The sequence below is a fragment of the Neltuma alba genome, unplaced genomic scaffold (genome assembly GCF_004799145.2).
Source record: "Neltuma alba isolate B1F8T4 unplaced genomic scaffold, ASM479914v2 tig00011760_pilon, whole genome shotgun sequence".
Classification (NCBI taxonomy): Eukaryota; Viridiplantae; Streptophyta; class Magnoliopsida; order Fabales; family Fabaceae; genus Neltuma; species Neltuma alba.
This window is the reverse complement of record NW_021636388.1, coordinates 102,972-129,070: the sequence shown is the minus strand read 5'-3', so window position 1 is coordinate 129,070 and position 26,099 is coordinate 102,972. Positions and strand designations below refer to the sequence as shown.

Sequence of the window (26,099 nt, the reverse complement as noted above, 5' to 3'; positions counted from 1 at the left end):
TTTTTTTTTAAAAACTCTTTGAAATAGAAATAAATTTGAACTCTGATTTGCTTCCCATCATCTAGTTCATGTTATAATTTCACACGCATGTAAGTGTGAGGTCATAAGGTGCTTTAAAAATCTCTAAAAAGTATTTAATCTGAAAAACATGGGAAATAACGTGCAAGGTTGATGACAATTTTCTTAAATCTTACATCACTTTGGATCCATATAATTTCTTAGCTTATTTGTCGTTCTTTTTGTTAGAGTTACATAATAGCAATAAACAAAATATCTCACTAATATATTTAAATTTGTATTTTATTTTTTTAATTAGCTAATCCATAAAAGACATTAATTGTTTTTCTTAAAAATAAATTTTTTATTTTATTTTAAAATAAATATTAATTCTAAATATCAGAAAATTAGATTGCAGAATAATTCGTAAACAAAAAATAATAAATATTTGGGTTATTAAAAATTTGGTTTTTAATAAAATAGAAAAAATAAGACTCATTATTGGAGATAACTGCAACAAATTTTGTAATAAATCGGAATAAATTGAATTAATCAAAAAATTATAAAAGAAAAGGTGGATTTATCTCCCATTAACAAAAAGGGAAAACCATGTATAACAGCCGTGATATATTTTTAAAATTTGAAAGTTATATTAATCTTGTAGTGTTAATAATTATTTTAAATTTTAAGTTAAGTAATATACCAACTAAATATAACTTTCCAATCCTATTAACCAATTATCTTTTTATTTATACAGTTTCAACAATTTAAAAAGATATTTAATTTGTCTCTCACCTTCTTATTTTTATTTTATGGTTGCTTCTTCAATAATTTTAAATAGAATAATAAATGTGGGCATTTTTTTCCTAGATAAGAAATGGCCCATTTTGTCATTTCTTAGTTAATATAATGGTTTTGGATTTCAGATTTTTACAATTGAAACAAGCTCTTTAACACTAAACTATATATCATGACTTTCCCAAGATGCTGTATGGTCATTACATATGATACAACTTATCTTTCTTTTTTCCCCCTATTGGTCAATGTTTATCTGTGTGGATCTGAGGATTAAGGGGCCAAAAGGACCCTGCAGTTAGAAACTAGAGTTTTCTCAAAACGTCCACAATGAAGGTTGAACCTTGAATCCTTACTAGGACCTCAAGCTAAAAGATTTTATTCCTTATATTTGCTTTAAGGCAGATTTTCAGAACAAGTAATTGATCAAGTGGCTGCTAATATTTATCATATGTAATTATTAAATCAAATATATTAGTTTCAACTCAATTTGTCTTCATTAATTTTTTGTATATCATGTAGCAATATTGCTTTTGTCCTGTGTAATTATTAACTATGAAATTATCCTATGTAATTATTGAATCAAATATGTAAATTTCAACTAACTATATAATACAGAAGTTAAACCCATTGCTTCCTCTGCATATCCTCTTTAGATATATAACATAAATATACTAAATTTGTTAATGTTTAGTACGCACGAATTTTGGCTTGACTAAATTTTCAAAAAAAAGCTACTCTACCAAATAATGGATTTTATTTAAGCAATGGGTATAACGCCAAACAATAAAATGTTAATAATGAAGCTGTATATAGTGTATGCTTTGAAATCATATGGATATTCAATTCTTAAAATTAAGCTGAAATTATGATTTAAAATAGAGTATTATTTTCAACTAGTTATTTTGTGGTAATTCAACTTTTTATATGATATAAAGGATTACAAATTCATACCCGTGCAATAAACTAGTTGAATAGAAAGACAGGAAACGTGCACTCAAATAAACCGGGGTGGTTTAGAGAACTTATACGGTGTTTATATGTTTTTGCTTTAAAATTTAAAATATCTATTCAAAATATATTTACTCTAAGTCTAAAATGTTAATAAGTAATAAATATAAACAATCCAATCAAAATAATTCAAATAGAAACAATGTAATAACTAACTGGAAAGCAAAAAATCCAAGGTCAAAAAATCAATGAAATTAATATTTACGTAGAGCTTTTATTGTTAAGTTGTTAAATTTATATTTATCTTATTGAAAAATATGAATTGATCCAAACTCATGGCGCGTCTATTGGACTTTTGATTTTGGTCTTTTAACATAATTTTCCCCAGAATTAATGAGGGCATAATGTTTGGGACGCTTGGAAGATTACTATTGTATCTTAAATTTTCCAATTCTCATGACTTCCTTGAATTTTGAATCAAGTTCTTATATTTTTTTTTTTATTAAACCTTCAAATTTACCCCGTTGGTGCCTGTTTAAAATTGTTTAATAAAAACTAGCCATGTGAAAAAAAAAATCCAAAGATGAGAATTCCGGGAGAGCCTTGTACGCTTAAGTGTTCTGATTCTGAGCAATGAAGTCATGAGGAAATCTATAATAGTAACAAGCTTGCGAGATAGCAGTTTGAAAAGCCACATTAGTGTCTTTAATTATTATACTATCTTTGTCTTCCGGTCTTTAATATAAAAGCTAATTAGAAGTTGAACTTGATCTTTAATATAAGAGTTTAATCTACTTTATCTCCTCTCTTTCTCCAAAACATCCTTATTAATTACAAGGGGTTCCTATCAAATGATAATTATAATCATTCATTGCATATGATTGAAAAGAATAATTTACAAAGATCAATACATGTTTGTAATAAATAACCAGCTTAACTAAATTTTTTAATATCCCCACATTAGTTATATAATTTTTATATTAAAAGTATTTTGTACTGTGATTTCATTATTTTGTCCAAAGATTAAATATTCGGCATCCAACTCACGCATAAGCTTTTAACATTGATGGGAGATGCATGCAAGTAAAGGGAGGTGGCAAAGGATGCTTTTTTTTTGTTGGGGAGGGGAGGGGGGGGGGGGAGGCTCCGGGGGAAGATAAGAAACTATTTTCAGATTCATAAAAAAATATTTCCAAATGTGGCATTAATTTTTGCACACATGAGATTCATTTCTAGAAGTCTGCCTAGTTGTCCATCATCTCATGGTTGGCTAACAAATCTGTTAACAACCGTTTAACTATTATTAACTGTTTTAAACACTAAGACCTAATAGTGTTACCGGCATAAATTAGAAGGATTTGATACAAAGAAACAAAAAGAAGGGACTTGATTCAAAACTAAAAAAAAAAAAAATTATAGGGATTGAGAAATTAATTTTCTCAAGTATTTATTTTAGTCTTCTAACCCTCCCATTGTAGCTCTCAAATGATAACTTTTTGTGCTAATTATTATTATTTTAAAAAAAAGGTAAAAATGCATATTTGGTTATCTACTTTCATAAATGTTTGATTTCATTATTTAATTTTTTAAAATACCCTTTTACTCCTCTACTTTTTTAAAATATATTTTTAGTTCTTTAATTACTCCAAATATATTAATTGCAAATAATAATTTTTTATTAGTTATTGTTATTTAAAAAATTAAACCATATCAGTATTTTTAAATGTTTCGTTAACATGTAAAAAATTGGTTGAAAGGATAATCTATAAAATTAAATGATTAAAATAAAAATTTTTGTAAAGTTTAAAAGTAAAAAATAAAATAAAACTCACGTCAAATTTATTAGATTCATTAAATCCAATGCTATGTGCATCACCAATACAAATGGCAGAATTTTATTGGCCGCTCAGATTTAATTAACTTTACCCAAGTTTTGTCTTAAAAATTTTTGTTAAAGAGAGGCGTTAAAAAATAAAAAAGAAAAAGGAAATAGAGGACGATGATATGTAATGTATATAAACGGAAAAGATAAAATTAATCAGAAATTGAAAGCAAAATGGCGACAGGAAGCACCCCAAAGTGACTATTAAAACATATCAAAACATTATTAAGATGATGGTTACAAAATTATTTTTATTTAGATTTCATATTTATCGAAAGTAAGAAGTTTTCAAATAATCCAAAACAATAAAACAACGTGAAGTATGAAAATGATCCCACATTCATGATAACCAGCATATGCTCATTAATCATGAATCATACCAGTAATGGCTTTATCATCTTTGTTACCTTTACTTTTCCAATGGCTTTATCTTCTTTGTCTAGTTGGTTAAAATATAAAAATGGCAAATAAGTACTAAAAAATAGAATGATTACTTAGTAAATTTAATTTAAATTAAAAATAATATAAAGCTACATATGTAACATCCTAGATATATTAAAAATTGTACTAGTTGACATTGGTTCAATGATCAAAGGTCATCTAATCATGGTTAAGCTAAACTTAAACTTAAGTGAATTAATACTACTTTGGTGTTTAAGATATGAGCAAAATAAGTAATTTACAAATATTAATAAAATTAGTTAAATTAGTTATTTGTAATAAATGAGTATTGTTTTAATTATGTATATTTGAATGAAAACCATTTAGCATGTGTAATCATCATGGGGATTACTTTAAAAATAAATAAATAAATAAATAAATAAGATAAAATGGATTAAGTATTTATATTTAGCATCAAATTAAATCTCTAACCAACTCTTATATTTAGGATCAAAGGTGGTATCTGTTTAGTTATTCAAATAAGATACATCTTAAATGAGAATAAAAACTACAATATAAAAACTAAGCTTCTAGAGTAATATATATACTTCTCTGATCCTTAATATAAAACTTAATTGTTGAGTTAATCTTAGTCCTAAATATAAAACATATTTCTCATATTTATCAATTTTTTCTAAATCACTCATATAAATACTCCCTTAACAATAATCAAGTAGAATTTGAGAATCGGATAACAAAATACACGAGAAAGAGCAAGAAGTAGAAAAGAAAAGCAAATCAAGATTTTCACTAGTCTTGTACTTCTTAATTTACAAATAAAAAGGATCGAACTGTTGCATCTAAGATAGTAAAACGCTTCACAGTTCATATGATTCATCTTAAGACAAAAATCAATTTTAATTTTGACATTTAATTTAGCCCGTCAATTATCAATATATAATGTGAAATTTATAATAAGCATAATCATATATAAATTATTGATGCTATAAATTATTGTGCAAACTCTAAATAATTGAAACATGCTTCTAGATTCTAATTTCGTAAAAGTATTTTATGATATTAATTAATCATATACATTTAAAAAAAATCATAAATGCTAAAAAAGGTTAAAATTCACACTTTGTTAAATCACATGCTTCTCTCTTGCTATAAGATGAGTTCTTTTATACTTAAAATGCCACATCATTTTTAAGAGGAAAAAAAGTTATCCTTTTGTGTCATTTCATGATCATTACTCTTTATCAGCCTGAGTTATTTCATGCCGCAGTTTCATACATTACACTTCACATATTGATTAAAATGAGCAAAGAATACAATTGGATAAAAATAATATTCTGGCCAAAAAAAAAAGAAAAATCTTATTTTTTGTTCCTTCAATTTTAACATAGTTATCACTCAGTTTTTTTAACTTTTTAACTCATTAAAACTTGGTTCTCAATTTTTTTTATTCAACAAATTAATTAATTCTTACCATACATTACTCATGCTTGGCGAAAAAAGAAGTTTTTGCCACTGTTAAAAAAACAAGCTAATGTGGCTCATAAGTAAGCTCAATGTGACTGGGAATATAATTACACAATTCTGCATCCACTGCATAATTCTGCATCTGCTACGTGGCATGATAATAGAGGGTGTGTTTAGATTGGTCCTGATAAAATTGACTTTTATTTATTCCAACTGACTTTTGTAAATTGAAGTTAAGGTAAAAATCAGTTAATGCAATATGATTTAAGTTTTGATTAGTGTTTATACAAAGTTATTTGAAAAGTTAAAACTGGTTTAGATGGATAATAAAAAGTAAATTTAGATGTAAAATAACTAAAAAAAGCATGAGTTTTGTTAAATAAAAATGGTTTGAGTAAAGATGACCAAGAAACAACTATTCACATCTGCCAATGTCAAAATGTTTCATAACGTTCAGTAAAGAATAATACTTGCCTTAAAGAAAGAAACTCGACAGCACAGAGTGGATGGCTTGAGTACTGTTGTTTGCTCTCGTTCAATGACAAATAACAATTTAGGCAAGATTTCAACTTATGCAAGATTTCCCGATCGGAAAAAGACGCCCCCCTGCAATATATATACAGAAATGTATTAAAATACAAGGCCTCAGCTCTATCAAAAAGTAATTAAAGGACTTCATTGACCGATGCTGCTACATTCAATTCCATGAAAAGGTGTTAGATGATCCTGCAAAGCTAAGCAAGTTCAGTATATAATAATAAAATCAATGGATTTAAAAACGAAGCCTCAGCATATTTATTAAAATTTTATAATAGTATAATGGCTTAATGGAAATAAATCAAAAGAAGAATACCACAGTGCTGGTCTTCAAGTATATGATTATCTAATACTTTATTCTCCCTTGTCACCTAACTTTTTTATATACCCATACACAGGACATTTCATAACTTACTTCATGGATATTTTAACACCAACTTAAATAATATTTAAGCAACAGTACTGAGAATTGATTTGTCTACGGTGACTTTCGCCCATTGGATATGGAAGCCTTTTACATAGTTTCTTACAAAAAGTTGACTGAAAAGTGAGTCTCAGGCGTGTTAAATTTAAAGAATCCTTTCTACACAAGCCGAAACTGAAAAGACCATGAGTTCTGCTATATTTCAGTGACATTCACAATCTTTGCTTAAACATGTATCACTTAGATAGCTCGCTAAACATGTTCAGTAAGTAGAGTGCAGGTCAAAGTTGAATGCAAAGAAAATTGAGAAACATTCCCAGCACATTATACAGAGTGTCAAAATTCCATAAAATGAGGAAGAAAGAAATTGAACATTTTAAAATACATTCCAGATGAAAATAATACCTCCACAACATCAATATCACAGTTAACTACCTGAAAGCAAAAATATTAAAACACACATAACATATATATCAAATATAAGTTAAGCAGAATACATATGGTCTTCATCACATCGGTGGGAGTTCCATACGAAGTCCACTTACAGACAGGAATAGCAAACCTACTCCTACTTAGAACACCTAAAGGGGAGTCTATGGTCCAACTCAAAGCACCCACCAGCAAAGTGAACAAATTAAAAACAACAGATTAATCATAAAAATTATGAATTAAAACATTACATGACAAAAACTTCATAATATTTAGTTGTCAAAATATCAAATAATGCAAGTAATGCGGTTATAACCAACATATTGTCCTGTTCATGATCGCATAAGGTATTCGGGAGTTAATAATAAATTCAATAGGCCCCCTTGCACTATGTCCAACATTTTAAAGTCCATTTACTGATAGATGCCACTAACACAAACCATGACCAACAACCACTTTTAATGTTGGTGCTGGGAAAGCATTTTATAAAAACGGCGACAACCGTTGAGAAGAAAAAGAAGCACATGAGCATAAGCACCGTGCAGGGACAAAATATGAACAGAAGCCATCATTTTGAGTTAGAGAAACCAGATCAAACAGTGGTGATATTATATTGAGAATGAAAACCTCTTAAGATTGCTATAGAAAGCACCTCAAATAGTAGTGATATTAATATGGAGCACGTGATAAAGACCTGCATAAGGAGTGGAGATATTTCCATAAAAATGGTTCAGCAAAAGGCATCAATCTTAAACATATGCTAGTCTATTCATCAACCTTTGATCAGTCCAAATTGGTCCTAGAAATATATTAGGAGTTTGCATAAAAATTCGGAATCTAAATATAAAGTGACTGAGTATTTATTGGAAGCTATCTGTCTCTCGAAGACCTTGAAATAGTACTATAGCAGAAACAGTCCAAAGATCAACTCTGAAGTTGCTGAAAAAGCAAATATGGACATCATCAATTTCTGGAGGCAAAGCCTTCCAAATATGTCTTGAGAGGAGGGGAGCAATATAGGAAGTGGTGAATTTATTTAACACCAGAAACAGTCCAAAGATCAACTATGGGACATAATTTTCATATTGAAATGCCCAACGACCAGTCCAATTTAATAAATACAATATAATGAAGATGAAAACTATCAACTTGATCGTCAATTGGATTGACATCTACTGGTGAATTCATTTGACACCAGATACTTAATCACAGCAACTAAAAATAGATCAATTAAATTGAAAAGATCACCTGGTAAGACAATCGTAGCCTGTTATAACAACCTTTGATATCTAAGAAGATAGTAAAAAGTGCCAAGGTGATAATGAGAGTCCTTATGATGGGAGCATTAGCTGTAACAAACACAAATGACTAAGTATTTGATTCGTGAATATGAGATAAAATACCTCCATTTTTATGTCTTGGGTTAGAGACCTATAGTAGTAGTAAATTACATCTACATATCTATTAACTTTGTTATTGCCATCTTGAACAATAATTGTGACAATACCTGAATTCATTATGCAAGTTAGACTGAATTATTACAACAGTTATTTACGTGTAGTACCATGCATGTAGCTTTCATGCTGCCAAACTGCTTTGCTAATAGACCATTTCTTAAAAATATATATATATATATATATATATATTAAAAGATAGCATTTAGGGAAAAATCCTCAACCAGCATCCGTGGATTTTTTAAATATACAACAGATATACAGCAGAGTTTAGTCATTTTACTTAACGCTGTGCCCTCTATACAAGTATCCCCACTCTTTTCATCGAAAATGATTTTCTTTGTAAATGAAAAGTATCCTAGAATTAAAACAACTTGAACTTCTATCAAGGTATTTGTGAAGCGTCATCAATAAAGGCACTGCATGAATAAAACTGCTAGTCTGCAACAACACAAAAGAAGAAAAACAATCACAGGAACTGAGGAAAACGGACTACCCAAATCAGAGTGCTAGTGCATTGTCTGTAAAAGCTCCTGTCATGTTGCAACAAGCGCAGCACACAACTAATTACAACAAGGAAAATACCTGAACCACCAAATTTACCCCTTTATGTTCTCGAATTCCCAGGCTCAGGTAGGAATTTAAGAAAGTCATTTTGTCAACATATGACGGCCATTTTCGTCTCCTCCAGATCTATGCCGGTACGCCCTTCAAAGTTCAGTCTCCATGGACTCTTACGAGCCATTCAAGAACAAGAAGATAGAGAATCTTTTGTGCTTCTTGCTCAGGAGCGAGAGGCAGCTCCCGATCAGATCTATCATAGACCGGCGAGAGGGGAACAGAAACAAAAAGAAAGAATCTAGCCCGACTCATATCATTAACAAGAACTGAAGGGTAGAAAACATAGCATCGCCGTAACAAGCGAACTAGACCTGCTTTTAGCCTATAGGTGACCCCAGCGTGTGCCATTGCAAGGCCCGCATGATAATAGATACAACGGTGTGCCCCGACTAGCTCATATAACAACTGAAGGGTGTTTGGATGGATACAAAACTATGGTTTGTGTTTTTATGATATACTAAGTAAATATGTGGAAAAAAATTTCAGAATCACTTTTTGTGCTATCCAAACACCCCTAAATCAATGCTAATATAACCAATGGAGCTAGGATTACCAAGATGGATTCTAAACCAGACCACATTCAGGGCAGAAGTAATGCAGTTCTTTGATACAATGGTTTAGCAAATGACCCAAAAGCAAACACCAAAACAAAAATTGTAAAACCGCAAGCTTCAACAATAGGAGCAGATAATAGGAATGAGATTAAAGTACCTTGCGATATGTGGTACCGTCAGGTTCAACAGTCCAACCAGCCTCATTGCAGAGAGCCTTCAAGACTTCATTGTTGTCGCAGTGCTTGGGGAGCTTGTAGTTGCCATACATTCTCAGACCAGAGAAGATCTTTGCCGCTATGGCTCTTCGCCTCCTCTCTCTCCTCTTGTTGTTTTCCCTCTCCCTCCAGGTTGGTAGCCTGGCACCAGACGTCATCTTGCTCGCCGAGAAAGCTCTCAGACGGAAAATGAGATACGAGAACGAACTGGAAGAGCGTGAATTGGAGGTATAATTGCCAGATTTCTTAGCAGCGGAAAATAATCAGAAAACAAAACAAAACGCTTCACGCGTCGGGATCAAAGAATCAGTAATGGAAACGGAAAGCCCAGAGAGGCTGGACCAAAAAAACATTCAAATACAAACCACAAACTCTGCTATAGTCAGAAATTTTCATCAAAACGACATGATTCAGCGGCTGAAGCACAGCTCACTAATTCACAGCTCCAACACGACGGAGCCGCAAATCGGAGCAAAACGGCAACGGATGAAGTAGATATACAGCTCAAATCGGAGGACTCCAGATCGGGAAGTAGATTCGGAGGTCTACGCAGCGTTTAATGGGGGCAGAATCCAAGCGGTGCAGATCTACGCAAACAGAATTCAGAGGGGGATTGATTGAGATCGGAATAACATGTTCGCCGAGAAACTGCTCGGAAAACAGGAAAAGGTATCGATGAGAAAACCCGGGAAATGTGAAGGGAGAAGCAGAAAAATCATTATGGAGTGAAAAAAAAGGAAGGGATTTCAGAGAGGCAGAGGGTTGGAGTAATACGAGCAGAAAGTGAAAATGGCCATAATTGATACTGAATTCCCGGTAACGCCACTCGAGCAGCCGTTTGTGTGCGAATCAGACAGAGAAAGAGAGAGAGAGAGAGCGCGCGCGCGGGTGTTGTGTGGATTGTGGCTTCAACCGTGTGAGTCACACGGGGTGAGCAGACTACGTGCCAATGTTGACTGACCCCAAGTGCGATCAATGTCTTGAAAATTAATTATTTTGTTATTCTAATATTTTCTAATTTCTAATTCTAATTACTTCTGATCCTTAATATAAAAATTAATTTAATTTTTTAATTTGATTTTAAATATAAGATTTTTATATATTTTGTTTCTAATATTTATCTATTTTGCCCTCAAATAATTCTTATAGTAGTTGCATATATTAAGAAGTTAGTATTAATTGATAATTCAAACATATATGATTAATAAGAATATTTTAAAGAAAACAACATTTATGTACGATAAATAACTAACTTAATTAACTTCTTTAATATTTTCAAATTAATTAACTAAATCTCATATTAAAGACTGGAGGTAGTATAATTTATAACTTTGTCTATAAACTTTAGTTGAATAGTTCGCAAAAAAATAAACTTTAATTGAATACAACTAAATTTCTATAATTTTAAAAATTCAATTGTTTTTAACTAAAACTCAATAAACTAAATATTTATAATTGAGTTATATAAATACTACTTCTCTAATATAAAAGCTAAGTAACTAATTTGTTAATATAAATCAAATCTCCGACTAAATTTTATGCTAGGGACTCACCATAATTTATTTTAACCTAATTCAACAAATTTCTACACGCGCGCTGTTTTTATAAAAAATAAACAGGAGAGCAATTCCATTTCTTGTTATAAGAAACACTTTGCTTTAATTTGAAGCATTTTATTCGATGGCAAAAGAATTGAAGCATTTATTATTTTTTTTACACTAATACCCTCATTAAAAATAGGACGGATATGCTACCTGAAAACACACTATTAATAAATAAACTAGAAATGGTAGGTAGGCTACAAAGAAGGGATACCACAGGTTTGAAGAATTAAGGAGGTGCAGAAATGGAAGAGCTGGTACTCCAAATACGGTGTCTAAACAGATATAGAACCAAATCTGGAAGGTAAAAGTTACTCCTAAGATTTCTCATTTTGTCTGGCACTGTTTTGGTAAGGCCGTCCCGATTAGAGAATGGTTATTTAGAAGGAAATGTTGTAGTTCTGTGCTTTGTCAAATTTGTGACTAGGAGACTGAATCGATTGAACATGCTATCTTTCTTTGCCCGTGGGCTAGAAGTGTCTGGTTTGGATGTAGGCTCAACCTTCATTTTGATGGTGGAAATTTGAGTAGTCTGGTTGAGTGGTGGAAGAATGTTCTAGTTGATGACCAGGTGCTTGATAAGAAGCAGATCTCCTATTTTGTGTGGATTATGGGTTGATTTGGAAAGAAAAGAATAGAGCAGTCTATGAAGAAAAGGTGCCTGACCCATGTGTGGGATGAGTTCTGGAGGGTAAGGGAATTGGAGGCAGAGAAGGAAGGGGAAGGTGTAAAAGAAAGACAAAACGTGGGGGGGATGGCACCTGAAGAAGGCTGTGTTAAAGTTAACTGTGATGGTTCCTTTAAGGATGGTATCGCTGCTATTGGGATGATTTGTAGAGACTGCGAAGGAAACTTTTTGTGGGGTTTTGGGGAAAAGGTGCAAGCTGATGGTGCGGTTATTGCAGAGATTTTGGCACTAAGGAAAGTCTTAATATTGATCTCTGATATGAGCTATGATAAAGTAGTAATTGAAACTGATTGTACAGAGGTTTTCTGGTGTTGGTCGAAGGCTTCAGCTGATGGAATCGATTGGAGAGGACGCTGGGAAATTCAAGAGGTTATTGAAGTCTTGAAGAGTCTGAGGTATGCTTCTGTTACTCTGATCTCTAGGAAGAGTAATTTGACAGCAGACTTTATTGCTGTGAGTTGTGGTAGGGGTGTGAGCCCAATTGGGTGGGTGAATTCACCATCACCTCCTCTGGCTAGCATTTTAGCCGATGATTTGTTTCTTTGAAGGAAGTTCAAGGCTGCAGAATGTTCTGATAACCAGCGTAAGGATTTGGTTTGGTTGTCATCTTCGGGGGACTCTAGATTCAATAGGTGTGGTATTGGTTGACTTTCTTGTTTTTTTTTCCTAGCTTTCACTTTATTGCTTTTCCTGCCTTTTATTTTGTTAGGCTGTACTTTAGGCGGCCGGTTGGATATTAGTGTTTGTAATTGCTTTTTTGGTGATTAATAAAATTGACTCTGTTTTGACCAAAAAAAATAAAATAAAGACTAAAGTCTATTAGTGAAAAAAAAACCTGATAAATTTATACGCAGAAAATATTTATGCTTTGTAAATTTTGCACGCACGTGGTATAAATACTCTGATTCAAATCATTCTCATTAATAAAATTTTTAATGAGAGCCTTTTCCAGTTTTGCCATTGTTTTTTTAATTACAAGTTTTTAATCTTAATTTTTAAATTTTTTGTAAATTGAACTAATCAAAATTTCTCATTTTCCCTAGAACCAATCCGGGCGTAAAATGATTGAGGCGAATAAAACACAAATCATAAGAATTCAAAAGAATAGGATTGGTCACAAAACGAGAATTGCAAATTTATTGATATGACCACAAATTGGTGAAGGAGACTCAAAGCCTGAAAGAATGCGATTGAGACAAAAAGCCAAAGTCATTTTCTGTTTATGAAGCACGCTTGTTTGACCTTCCAACTTTGAACTATCCAACTCCGTGAACACAGGGGTAGTTTCGGTGCTTCACTTGAAAGACATGGTTTATAAATCAAAACAACATTCATCTCACATATTTATTTTATATTTCATAAATTATGATCAAAAATTAATTATAAACTATTCTAAATAAATTATAATAAGCCTAAAAGCTTTTTTTTACCGCATGAAAAAAATAGTATCCTCGTGCCATTATTAGAGGCTAATCTTCTAGAGATCACTTAAGTGAGTTTTATTTCCGTCAACGAGACCTTTTCTATCCATAGAACCTGATTCTAATATAATTCAAATACCTTCTTAATAATCAATTTTAATTATTAATATATATTAATAAAAGATATAAGAAAATTGTCACAAATTTTATAATTTTTATAAATAATTCGACTTATTTTTTATTTTGTATAAAGAACTTGTTAAAAACAAAAAGAAATTCATGAGATAATTTTTTTAGTCTTTTGTTTAATGATTTTTTGTTTAACCAAAAACAAGTACAATCAAGAAGTATATAATCTTTATCAACCAACAATAAAATACTACCTCCGGTCCTTATTATAAGACCATGTTTGATTTTTATTTTGGTCCTAAATATAAGAACCCAATCTACTTTATCTCTTATATTTATCCACTTTTTTCCATCATAATCCGTCTAATAATAGTAGTTCTAGATAACAAACTTGATTAGCAAGGATATTTTAGGAAAAACAATACCTATTCATTACAAATAACTAACTTAACTAAATTCCTTAATCTCTCCAAATTAGTCAACTGGGTCTTATAATTAGGACCGGAGGTAGTATATCTCAATGAATAATGAACATGGGATTGATTTTAGGTCAAAACAAGAGATCCAATTCAAATTTAGAGACAAATCATAAATATACTAGAATTGGATCTCCATTTATATATATAATCACAATCATGCATACCTTCATCATCTTATAAACACATTTATCTTAAAAATCAAGATTGATCAATAAAGATAACATAAAGCATTTAAACAAACTAATCAACACACACTAATATATATGTATGCGTATATATAACTTCATCGAAACTAAGTGTTAGTGTGAAAAATTTTGACTAAGTTCAAAATATGAGTTCTCCACCTAAGTTAGAGTCATTGAAGGATTTGATGCCTCCAATGCGACCATGGAACACAGGACCTTTACCTCTGAAGAAAATACCACGATATGAGAAAGTTAAGGAAGAGATTTATGATGAAAATGGGAAGAGGGTTTATTGGCGATGCAAAACAGTGAGGGAAAGAAGAAGATGATGAAGAAGATTCAGAATATTATGTGACGTCTTATGCATCATGTTTTGAATTTTGTGACAGATTTTGTATCAGACCTATCAGATTCTGGATTGACAAGCTTTTTAGGCAACTCTTCAATTTGCCAAGACCTCATTATGATTGAATAATTATAAGTATTTCTAGTTATTTGCAAGTTATGAGTTGAAACAAATCACTTGTTTGATGTCTATCATATGAATTTTATGAATGCTTTTATGTTTTTCCTAGTTATGATCTTATGCAACCATTTTTGCTTTGTCATTTCAATTCATGATCATACAACTGAAACTGATGTAACTATTAATCAAACTCTCTTACAACTCGGTTTGCATTTAAAAAACCGTTTTTACGATTGAGTCTGTTTAAACTGAAATTGAACCATCATTGAGTTAGGAAAAAAGATAGGTTTTTAGATATCAAAAAAAGTGCTGAAAATTTTAATAAAAACACATAAAAATAACAAACTAAACCTCTTGAAAAATCCCAATATGTTTTCGGTTGATTTGTAGCTATATAATGTCATTTTATTGAAAATTGCTTCCAATCACTAGCACATGTGGGGTTTTTTTTTTTTTTTTTACCAGCAAGTTGGTGTCACGAGTAGGACGGATCATTTTTATATGTGTGTGTGTGTGTGTATGTATTATATGAGATAAGTCATGTGGGTTATTTTAGAAAGACAAAGGCCTTGTTCTTACTGCTTAAAAATTCACTTCCATTAATGCTTTTATTTTGATTGAAATATTATAATTTGAATACAATTCGATCCAATTTTATTAGGAAAAATCACAAAAAAGATAATAGAAATTGCAAAATTGCAAATCAAGATCCGTTATAAGCTTTGTGTAGGGTTTGATAATAATCGAATGGTAAATGCTAACAAATTTTTGACAATACACTTTATTTGCAATTTTGCAATTTTCTTAATCTTTTTTGTGATTTTTTTCATTTTACTAACCATTGTACGTGCCAAGAATCAAAGAACATATATAAAATTTAATAAATTAGAGAGTGTTTGGGTGGAAATCAAATAATAATTTGAGAAATAATTTTACGATATATATAAATTTAGTATGGGAATAAGTTAGTCTCGATTTACAAAAAAAAATACTTTTTCAAAATATATTTGGAGTATTCTAAAGACCCTCTTAAGTTAGTGTTGAGATTTTATTTTCGCGTTTGAGTGGTTTGATGCCATTTTAAATTTAGATGTTTATCACTTTATCTACACCTTTTATCATCTTTACTATCTTACTGTAATAGAGAAAGAGATTAATTTGTTTTAAAAAAATGGAAACATTACTCAAATTAATATTAATGATGATTTAATATCTAAGTACATATCCTTTAAACCTTTTAAATAAAACATCAGTAGTTTATTTTTTATAGTCTTTATTCCAAGTGATTTATTAAATTTTCAATTAAGAAACTACTACCTCCTGCCCTAATAATAAAAACTCATTTATAGTTTACAAATGAAGTTTTATAAATAGGACTGGAGATAGTATTTCTTCTTTATTTTTTACCCAAAAATTCCCCTATTACTTTGTGATGATTTCTCAACTAAATTAAACATCCTTTTCCAGTACCAAAAATATTCTCAACATCCCAATTGACCATGACTTGCCGCCGACACCAGCAAGAATATTTAATATCTGTTATCAAAACCCAATTAGTAATTTATTATTATTGTTATTTCAGTTTCAGTTTATATTTTTATTAGGCTGAAGTTTCAGTTTATATTCAAAAATACAAAATTTAACAAATTAAGTGAGAGAGATTGACTCGGTCAAAGGCGCACCCTGCGGAACATGTATCCGTCAGGACGGGAAAGGGAACGGGGCAAAATACAGCGTCTCGTAGGTGTGAAAGAGCATGTGCTAGAGTTCGGTGCACGTGCATGACCAGGACTCGGCAATGCATGTGTTGCGTGAGCGGCATCCGAAGATGTTGGTTGTTTCCTCACGGCCCCTACCACGTGGCATTTTGGGTCCCACTCTCCCTCCACTTCCAACGCGTCATCGTGTGTGTGGCATACACTCGCCCAAGTGATTTCACTTTTTTCTTTTCTTGGATAAGATTTATATTTAAATATATATATTGATTTTTGTTAAACAGAAAGATAAGTTAGAGGTATTATTTAATGAAATTGTCTTGTTAGAACATATTATGAGACTTAAAAATTCTTAATATCATGAAACTTTTGCAAAATAACAACATAATGAACCTTTATGAAAGCAGAATAATATTTTTGTATCTAGCATGAATCGTAGAAACCTTTTCTCAAGGATTTCTTTGTATGCACTACATAAGATTTTAATGTATAAAATAAAATCTTATTATCTCTAATTCTTAATATAAGTGGGCTGGTAAAAAAAAAGTTCTTAATAACAGCTAGTTAACTAATTCTAGTAAATTAAAAAAATTAGTTAAGTTAGTTATTTATAATAAATAGAAATTATCTTTTTTAAAATATCCTTTTTAATCATATGTATTAGTAAGGGCATTTTAACATATATAACTACTATAAAGAGTATCTTGAGAAAAAATAGATAAATATGAGAGAAAACATTGATTTGGGTTTTATATTTAGGACCAAATTAAAAGTCAAACAAGTTTTTTTATTTTATTAAGTAATGGAGGTAGTATATGTTTTAGAAGTACCTTGTTTTTGGTGTAATTCAGTGATGTTCTAAAAGATAAGATCACATAGTATTATAGTATAACAGTATCATTTATTTAGTGGTGACTTTGGACTTTCTAATACCACACACCCCAGGATAAAATTGAATCCTCCTAACGAAACAAAAAATTTTCTCAAAAAATGTGATTTTTCGCCCAACTTGGACCTATACGGTTCATCTGGTTGACTCTCAGGTTCGGCATACCAAATATTCAAGCTAGCCCTAGCCCAATAAGCTTACGTCAATCTCATGAATAATAAGTTCATATGATAATATAAAGGCAAAATCGGTAAGCTGGAAAGCCTAATCCCAAGGGACTAGTCTAATATGAGAAAAATTTCATTGAACTTATAAATTCCATAATACTTGTAAAGCTTTCCAATGTGAAATTCATAAATTTCATGTAGCCTATGAAATTAAGGTGACGAGACTTCCTCATTAACCTCTTTATCATAGTACTACCTAAAAAATAGCTTATAAAAATTAGGTTGAAAAATTTTTCATAATTAAATTTTGATGGATTACTGACAAAAATCATGTTGCAAAATTTGTTGACGGATCATCAAAGGATTTACTAAATTATTGATGGACTATTGAAGAATTTAACGACTGGTTAGCTTTGTAAATATATTTTTTTTACTAAATTTTGTTATTAATTCATTGATAATTATGTCACCAAATTTTTAGTGCCGAAAATTTTTTTGTCACTAATTTCTATCATAAATCTTTTGGCAATTTTTGTTATTAATTTTTATCAAAAAATTTTCGTCACTATTCTTGTCACAAAATGTTTAGACAATATTTGTAAAGTTGGTGTTAGTAAGAATATCATTATCATTGATTTCATTATTAGACACTTATTGGAAAAGAAAGATGATTTTTCTTAAGGGTTAAGGTGTATCAGTACCCTGAAATATTTTCTGAGGTACTTCTAGCATTTTAAAGTATTTTGTGAAGCACGTTGAAATATTTGTTTATGCGTGTCCAACACAGTAAAATATTTTTTGGTGTATTTATCACCTTAGGGTTTTTGGTTGGAGGGAAGGGTAGGGGAGGAGAGGGAAAATGAGCTCCTCCACTCATTTGGTTAAAAATTTTGAAGGGGAGGAGAGCTAAAATGTTCCCTCCCCACCCTCCCTCCCCCCATTTTAGCTCTCTTCCAAATTGGGGGTTTTTGGAGGGGAGCTAAAATTTTGGACCATTATACCCTTATAGTTTTTTTAATATTCCATTACTACTCATAAAATATATTATTATAATATTTATTTTAAATAAAAAATATATTATCCTAAGTGAAAAAATAAAAAGTATAAATTATTATAATTAAAAAATATATTATAAAAAATTATTTAAATAAAAAATTATAAAATTATAAAATTAATTGTTTTTTATAAATATATTATTTATTAAATATATTTTAAAGCTGAAAAAAAGGATAGCCTAAAGAGAATAAAATTTCATTTTTCTTAGAGCATATAAAATTTGTTAATTTGATTATTTTAAATATATTATTATATTAATTAGAATAAAAATTACTGTACCAATTTTTTAATGCACATATTAACATGATAAGACTGAATTTTCATTAAATTATATAATTTAAATTTAAATGTAAATTAATTTATATAATATACCAATAAAAAATATAAACTAATATGTAAGGGTAAAATGGTAAATTGATTATTACTATCCCTCCCCTCTCCTCCTTAAATCAAACAAGGGATCATTAAATATCCTCCCCTCCCTTCCTTTTTAATCAAACCAAACAAGGTGAGGATAAAACCTCTCCTCCCCCACCCTCCCCTCCCTTCCCTACCCTTCCCTCAAACCAAACAGGCCCTTAAAGTATTTTTTTTAGGTGCATCTATCACCCAAAAATATTTTTTAGTGTATCTAGCATCAAGAAGAAAAATATTTCAAGAAGCTGAACGTACCTAAACAATACTTCAGGGTGTACTAAATGGCAATGCACATGAAAAAATACTTTGGAGTGCTTATGCGCTTTAATCCTTTTCTTAAAATTGTTTTCATGTTTCATTAAAGTAATTCTACTGATCATTAATAATAATTAAACCAATAAGATAACAATTTGACTTTTGTCACCACTGAATGTCAAATTTTTTGTAGTAACTAAGAAAAACTGCTTTTTTAGCTGTGGCGACCCTATTTGACAGTACCCTCACAATTTAGTCAATTCTTTAGTCTCAATATTTTCGTAATTTTTCTTAAGCATAATACATCCTAAAGTTATAAATTTTTTATGAGCATATATTCGGTATTTAATTCCAGATTAAATAAAAATGTGATACATTAAAAATTACTTTGTGTACTGGTCCAAAACCTCCTTTACCAATCCTATTTTTTGGGGCGAAAGTGTTGCTGGCGTCTTTTGATATGTTTCATTATATTGAGAAATAGCTCGTCTCTAGATGTAAAAATTCTGCATCGTCAAAGAAGGCTTGAGTAAAAGCAAAATATGTTGAAATTACAGGAAACAAGAAATAATAAGGAACATGCAAAAATCAGTATTTATCCATTACTTACCCATCTTTCGAAGGATGAACACTAGTAGTATGACAAATAAACATGACCACACCACAATGCCAGAAATGACTCCAGCAGAAAGGTTTCCTGAATGAACTTTGAAATCTACATGACAAGGTATTAATGTTAAAATTCATATCAAAGTAAAAATTGTTGCCATCACTTAGCTTAAGCTAGAAAGTGTGTGAACCAACGAATATAATGAAATTTGACTTACTTGGGGTAATTGAAATAGCAATATAAGAGGTCTATGTACACTCATATATATATATATATATATATCAGGAACAATCATATAATGTTGGCTCCTTTTCCGGTCCAGTATAATAAATAAATCTCCCACGTGTTATCATGGACATCAACATCAAAATTCCTCACAATAATGCCTCTACCAGTGCCACCAGTTTCCTTCATAATGTCAAAGTCTCACGACTATTCCGACCCTATCAACATATGCATACAAAAGCTTCAGACTTTAAGAACTTTAATTAACATGTATAGGAAGCAAAAGTGGCGTATTGAAGCATTATGTAAATCCGTAATCAATTGCATGGCTAGAGAGTGTCTTATTTCCTCGCTCTTCATTGGATTCTCTAATCACTAAAAGAAAATTTAGATTCACTCACTTGAATTGAAGCATCAAATATATGCCTTCCAATGCTAGTGAAATTTTGGTCATGTGAATACATAATGACGTGACAACCTCATTTAAAAAGAAGAAAAAAGTTCCATCCAGTAACCCAAATATCATTATTAGTCTGTAACATGTATTTTTATTTTTCAGGTTTTAGTTTTAGTCTAAAAATAAACTACACTTTCATGTGAAAAATAGAAAAGCCCAAAAGATTAGAGCATCAAGAAATAAAGAAGAGCATTTAACCAAGAAAAGTTAACAGCAAAAGAATGTAGCATTAACCATTAAGAATCAAAGATTGGAGAACAACATTTGCCAGAAAAAAGAAGAAGAAGAAGAGGAAGAGAGAACAGCAATAATACTCTCAGTCATGGGGTCAAAACCAGAAGCAGATCTCCTCATGAAGCCTATTCTTCTCCCAATATCTCTCAGTAACTAATCTAAGCCTCCACTTTTCTGAGGAGCTCAGCTCTCAGAAAGTGCTGAGACCAAAATGAAAAAACAGAAAAGCTTAGAGCTCATAGGGAGGAATGGTGGAAGGTGAGGGAGAGGCTAGTAAGATGGAGGGAGAGTGACGAGAAGAGGTAGTGATGAAATAAATAAATAACCAAAAAAAAATGAAGCAAATAGAAAGATATGGATAGGGAATATATTATCTAAGGAGGTAGAAACCACTTTCAATGCTCATCATCTTAATGAGCACTCTAAACTTATCAAATCTAAATTATGCATATTTGATTCGGATGTTCAAATTTAAAATCTTAAATTAATTATTTTTAAATAAAAATTATTTTTTGAAAGAGTCATAGTCAAGAGATTATCTCTATTTTATATTCTATATATATATTAAAATAATTATTTTAAATAAATAAAAATAAAAAAATCAAATTCATATTATTTAAATGAGATATGAATGTTTCAGATATAATGAGTTTAAAGATAGTAGTCTTCAAATGGTACAACTACAAGGGAACACAATGCAATACAAGAGCAGCATGAACAAACTTATCCAGTTAGTTTTTTTAATTTGCAAAAAAAATAAAAACGTCTCTAATTAACACTCTTTTATCCAAGAGTATAGAAATAAACGTGTCTATTACTTCCATTTCCATCCCTGTTCCTGCAAACGCATTTAATTTTATCATTTTTTTAAAAATATCAGATTATCCTCACAATGCTTATATCCCTTTCTTCTTCTTCCTCTCTTCAATTAGATTCCCTTCCACTGCAATACTACAAATCATCCTTGTATAAACAAAAAGAATCTCCTATAACTTCCAGTTTCAGAACCTCCTTTAGTAACCTGTTAACTCAAAAACCTACTGTTTTTCTTTTTTTTAGAGTTCACGTGGAACCTGGTGATTGATGCTACTTTTTCTTACCTAATAACGTACATACTAGCAGGTGGTTAAGTTTTTTAAAATGTTGTTCCTATTTAAAGTCATTAATTATGAGAAATATAGTATTACATGTCTATAAATTTTCTATTTAAATATGGATAAAATAAAAAAATTATTTCATTTTTAGGTAAAGTTAATAATATAATAATCTCCCATTAATATGGAAAAAAAGACAACAAACATGTCTGGAAAATGTGGATGTGTGAGGGAGTAATTTGCACTAGTTTCCGCTAAATAATTATTTCAAGGATGATACATATAGGTCAATGGTCAAAGTATTCGTTGATTTTATTTTCACTTTCTTCTACGACAATTCTATGGAGAAATAAGTATGTACGATTACCATAAGAGACTCGAGATTCTTTTAACCAAAACATTATGAGGAAATAAAACTCAATATTAATTTATAAAGTAAAATATATTGACTACTCCTCTATTTTACTTAAATTAGATAAATCTCTCTTCTATTTTGAAAACATATATAAACTTCTCTTCAAATTAACACGTATGTTACATAAACCTCCTTTATATTTTTAAGATTCAATTTCTATTCATCCAACTGTTAGTTGACTGTTAAGTTTGACTTTTAAATTTTTATTTTGACCAAAATATCCCTCTTTAACATAAATGTTGTTTAAACATTTATATCTATAAAAAATAATTTTTGATACAACAAAAAATAATTATAATACATGTATTTTCAAAAATTTTAATATGTTAGAAAATTTTTAATTTCAATTATATTATAAAATTATACAATTTCAGTTCCTTATGAAATATTGAAACTTTAAGATTTTTTTTAAATGGCTAGAAAATATTTTGAATGCTTATTTTTTTATCACATAATATAAATTATGCGAGGTTGGAAACTTATATAAATCATTTAAATTTATCTTTGCATTAACTAGAATACTTAATTTTTGGCCCAATACGATAAAAACATTAAACAAACAATTATTTTCAAAAATTCAAAAAAATAAAATTAAAGTAAAGGAGAAAATCTTAAATTCTTCAATTTAGTTTTAACCAAGATTTTGGGATTTAGTATTATGAGGGGTAATTTAGCAAATAGAAAGTATTTCAATATAAATTTGAATTAAAAAAATATCTTTTTAAAATATTTTTAACGGAATTAACAGTTTGAATTTAAGTGTATATTTTCAAAATAGAGGGTATGTCTGTATAATTAAAACAACATGGAGGGAAGGTTAGAATATTTTACTCTAATTTATAAGATGATGGTGTTAAAAACTATTAAAATATAAAGTTAATGTAGAGTCATAATACTAATAATTATGATGCATAATTTTGCACCCTTTATTACTAAATAGAAACGCTGAAGTGAGCATAGCTTGGGGGGGGGGACTCATAAAGGTCTAAACTCTAGCTATTTGGAGTAAGCTCTAAGTGGGGCTCACATCATAAGTCACTCCTTTACCTCTTTTCCCAATTATAAGTCCTTTTCAGTGCATCCATCCCTACTCATCCTATTGTTTTTCGGGTTTTTTTTTTGGTAAAAGAATTTATTTATTACTCTTCTTATTCTAAATATAAAATTTATTTTATAGTGAAAATAGATCTTACATTTAGAAAGGGATAAAATACTATCTTAAGAAACTTCATGCATTAGTACGTACGTGGCCTGTTCTTGAATAATGAGGAAAGCATCGATGTGAATAATTGCAATGATCATTTTTAGTTTAAATTTGCAGGTTCTTGTTGTGTAATCCCCCTTAATTTGCAAGAGATGACGAATTTCGATTACTTACAAAAGAAAAATTCGCTCTGAGTCTTGCATAAGCCAGAAAAAGCTTTTTTGCTTCTTCAATTGCTATTTCTCAGTCAGTGGGTGCCACCCAACATTGTATTCAAATGAAATCCAAAGGATGCTTCCCTCTCAATTATCACCAAAATTTAATGTTGTTAGGTTCTTCAATCTAAAGTGTCTAATATCCTAAATTTTATTTTAAGATTTATATAAAAAAATTAAATTAAAAATTTTCAAAAAAAATAAATAATATAAAATAATATTTTATTATTTAAAAAAAAAGAGGAAACTTTCCATTGAAAGTTTGGTGGAAAGTTAGAGGAAATTTATTAAGAAGAAGCTGCCCCCAATAAATGTGTGGGGTATCCCCACAAATCAATTTTCCCTTGGTGCCTAAGAGAAAGAGAGAGAGAGCAAAGCAGCGGCCATTGTGAAGGAAAGGACAAGCTTTGAAGATAATTTAGATACATAAAATTACTTCTTTTTATCAAACTTCCTTCATGAATAGTTCATATATATTTTAAGCTTCTTAATAGCATTATTACTATAGTAATTAGAGAAAATTTTGAGACTTACATATAGAATACATTTTGAGTTTTGATAATAGACGACTATAGGAAAGTAAATGAGTTGTTAATTTCAATCAGTTTAGATTTGTCTATTCGTTGGTTTTTAATATTTAAATTAATTTGTTTATTTGAAAATTTTGTTATATATGGTATACATCATATTTATTAAATTTAAGTTAAATAATTTATTTAGATTGTTTGACATATTATTGAGATTTTAATCAATTTAGTTTTATTTATTGGGTAAGAGGTTTTAAAATAATTATTTTAGCTAAAAAGTTTATTATTTGTGAAATATATATATGTATATGATAGTTATACCTTTAAAATTTTGATTAGATTATTTATGTATAAATATTTGAGGTACTATTGAATTTTTGATGGCTTGGTTTTGAGGTTTAAACTTCAAATAAATTTTTAGAATTTAGAACATAATAATTTCGTATTTGGAAATTTTGAAAATCTTTTTATTAAAGTAAATAATTCTTAGTTCCAAAATTATTTAATTTTGGGTTATGAGAGTTGCAAAAATTTAGATTAAAAATTTAACTAATATATATAAGCTTAATTAATTAATTAATTAGCTTATATTAATTTACGGTTATATTAATTATGTAGATTAATTATTGGATTACTGTTTAAGCATGGGGTTAATTTTGTGGTAATCTTGTTTATAGTTTTGGTGAAATGTAACTACTTTCCACTTGTTATATGTGCTAATATATGTTTTGGGAATATTTTGCTATTTTGAAATAATGATGTACTATTTGAAAGTCAAGGACAAAGAGATATGTTATACTATTTGGGTTATAAAAATTTGTCTTGTGGGACTTTTAGACTTGTGATTGGGCAGTTTGAAAAAATATATTATCTATATCTTATGGGTATATGTTGAAAAAAGATTGAGATATTTCTCATTACATTATGAATGATTGGTTGTTATTTGAATTTTGAGTCGAGTCCTATTCTACCATGTGGTAAATATGCCATTAGTGCATATTAGTTGGCTTCCTTCATGTTCCATAGTGAGGGATAAGCCTTTATGGCTTTTTATTTGTCCCCATAGCGAGGAATATACCTATATATCTGATTGATTCCTCATAGTGAGGGATAGACTGATGTGGCTTGTGTGTTAGTGCCTATAGTGAGGGTTTGGATGATTAAGATTATCTTGGTACACATGCTTTATATTTCTATTGATATAGCTATAATTCTCAATAACTGTCTCACTTGACATCCCACAAACATATGTTAGTATATAAGATAAGTTGGAAAGCTGGTTACTGAGACTTTTGTCTCACCCCGTGGTTTAACATTTTTCGGTAATAACTCTAGGCTGGTCCGTCAAGGAAGGTGGCGGAGGCTTAGCTGTCAAGTTTATCTTGTATAGCCTCCTTTTTATCATGTGATGAGTATTTGTATATTGCCACATATAGCTGTTTTTGCATATTTTGATTTATCTAAGACTGATTGTCTTAGTTACATTTTGTTGTTGGATCGCATACTGGTAGAAGGACTAATTATTATGAAATATTATTAATTATGGTTCTTGTACAATTTGTTTAGTAAAGCTCTTATAATCATTATAGACATTTTAAATGATTAATTCAAGTCTTTTCTATCATAATTAATATTTCTGGTGAATCAAATTTCTTTTTATAATCATGGTAGTCTTTTCAAAGATTATACTAAGATTCTTTTCTGCTATAGTTAATATTATTAAATTTTGAGTTTTAAAAAGTTCAATAACAGGTTGGAGAGAATTATTGTTACAAAGTGCAACTCTTGCTTTTGATGTTCATGGAAAAGCCTTAGCCATATTTAATTTGATAGAAACTAAAACTATTATTATATGTGAGGTGCGAGTTGCCTTCTTTCAATTCTCTTTTCTTTTTTGTTGTCTCTTAATTTTTTCTGATTTTTAA

General features: G+C 29.8%; 2 protein-coding genes across 5 annotated transcripts; one reads left to right on the top strand and one right to left on the bottom strand.

Annotated features, from left to right (window-relative positions):
• Positions 1–5,818: 5,818 nt before the first annotated feature.
• On the bottom strand, positions 5,819–10,454 carry LOC114717653 (BES1/BZR1 homolog protein 4-like). 4 transcript variants are annotated; one of them, XM_028902866.1, is made up of 4 exons: positions 10,091–10,454; positions 9,685–9,932; positions 6,950–7,045; positions 5,819–6,217 (listed from the first exon to the last, which is right to left on the bottom strand). In XM_028902866.1, coding segments are annotated over exons 2-4 (297 nt in total). In that variant the 5' UTR covers positions 9,884–9,932; positions 10,091–10,454; the 3' UTR covers positions 5,819–6,215. The 4 variants fall into 4 exon arrangements, 3 of the variants coding, with proteins under 3 accessions (XP_028758699.1, XP_028758697.1, XP_028758698.1); XM_028902864.1 differs by having other exon boundaries at positions 5,819–6,097; XR_003737730.1 differs by lacking the exon at positions 6,950–7,045 and having other exon boundaries at positions 5,819–6,097.
• Positions 10,455–11,972: 1,518 nt separating this feature from the next.
• LOC114717649 (uncharacterized) lies at positions 11,973–12,560 on the top strand. The gene has a single exon (XM_028902861.1). It carries the CDS (start codon positions 11,973–11,975, stop codon positions 12,558–12,560), a length of 588 nt encoding a protein of 195 aa, XP_028758694.1.
• Positions 12,561–26,099: the final 13,539 nt, after the last annotated feature.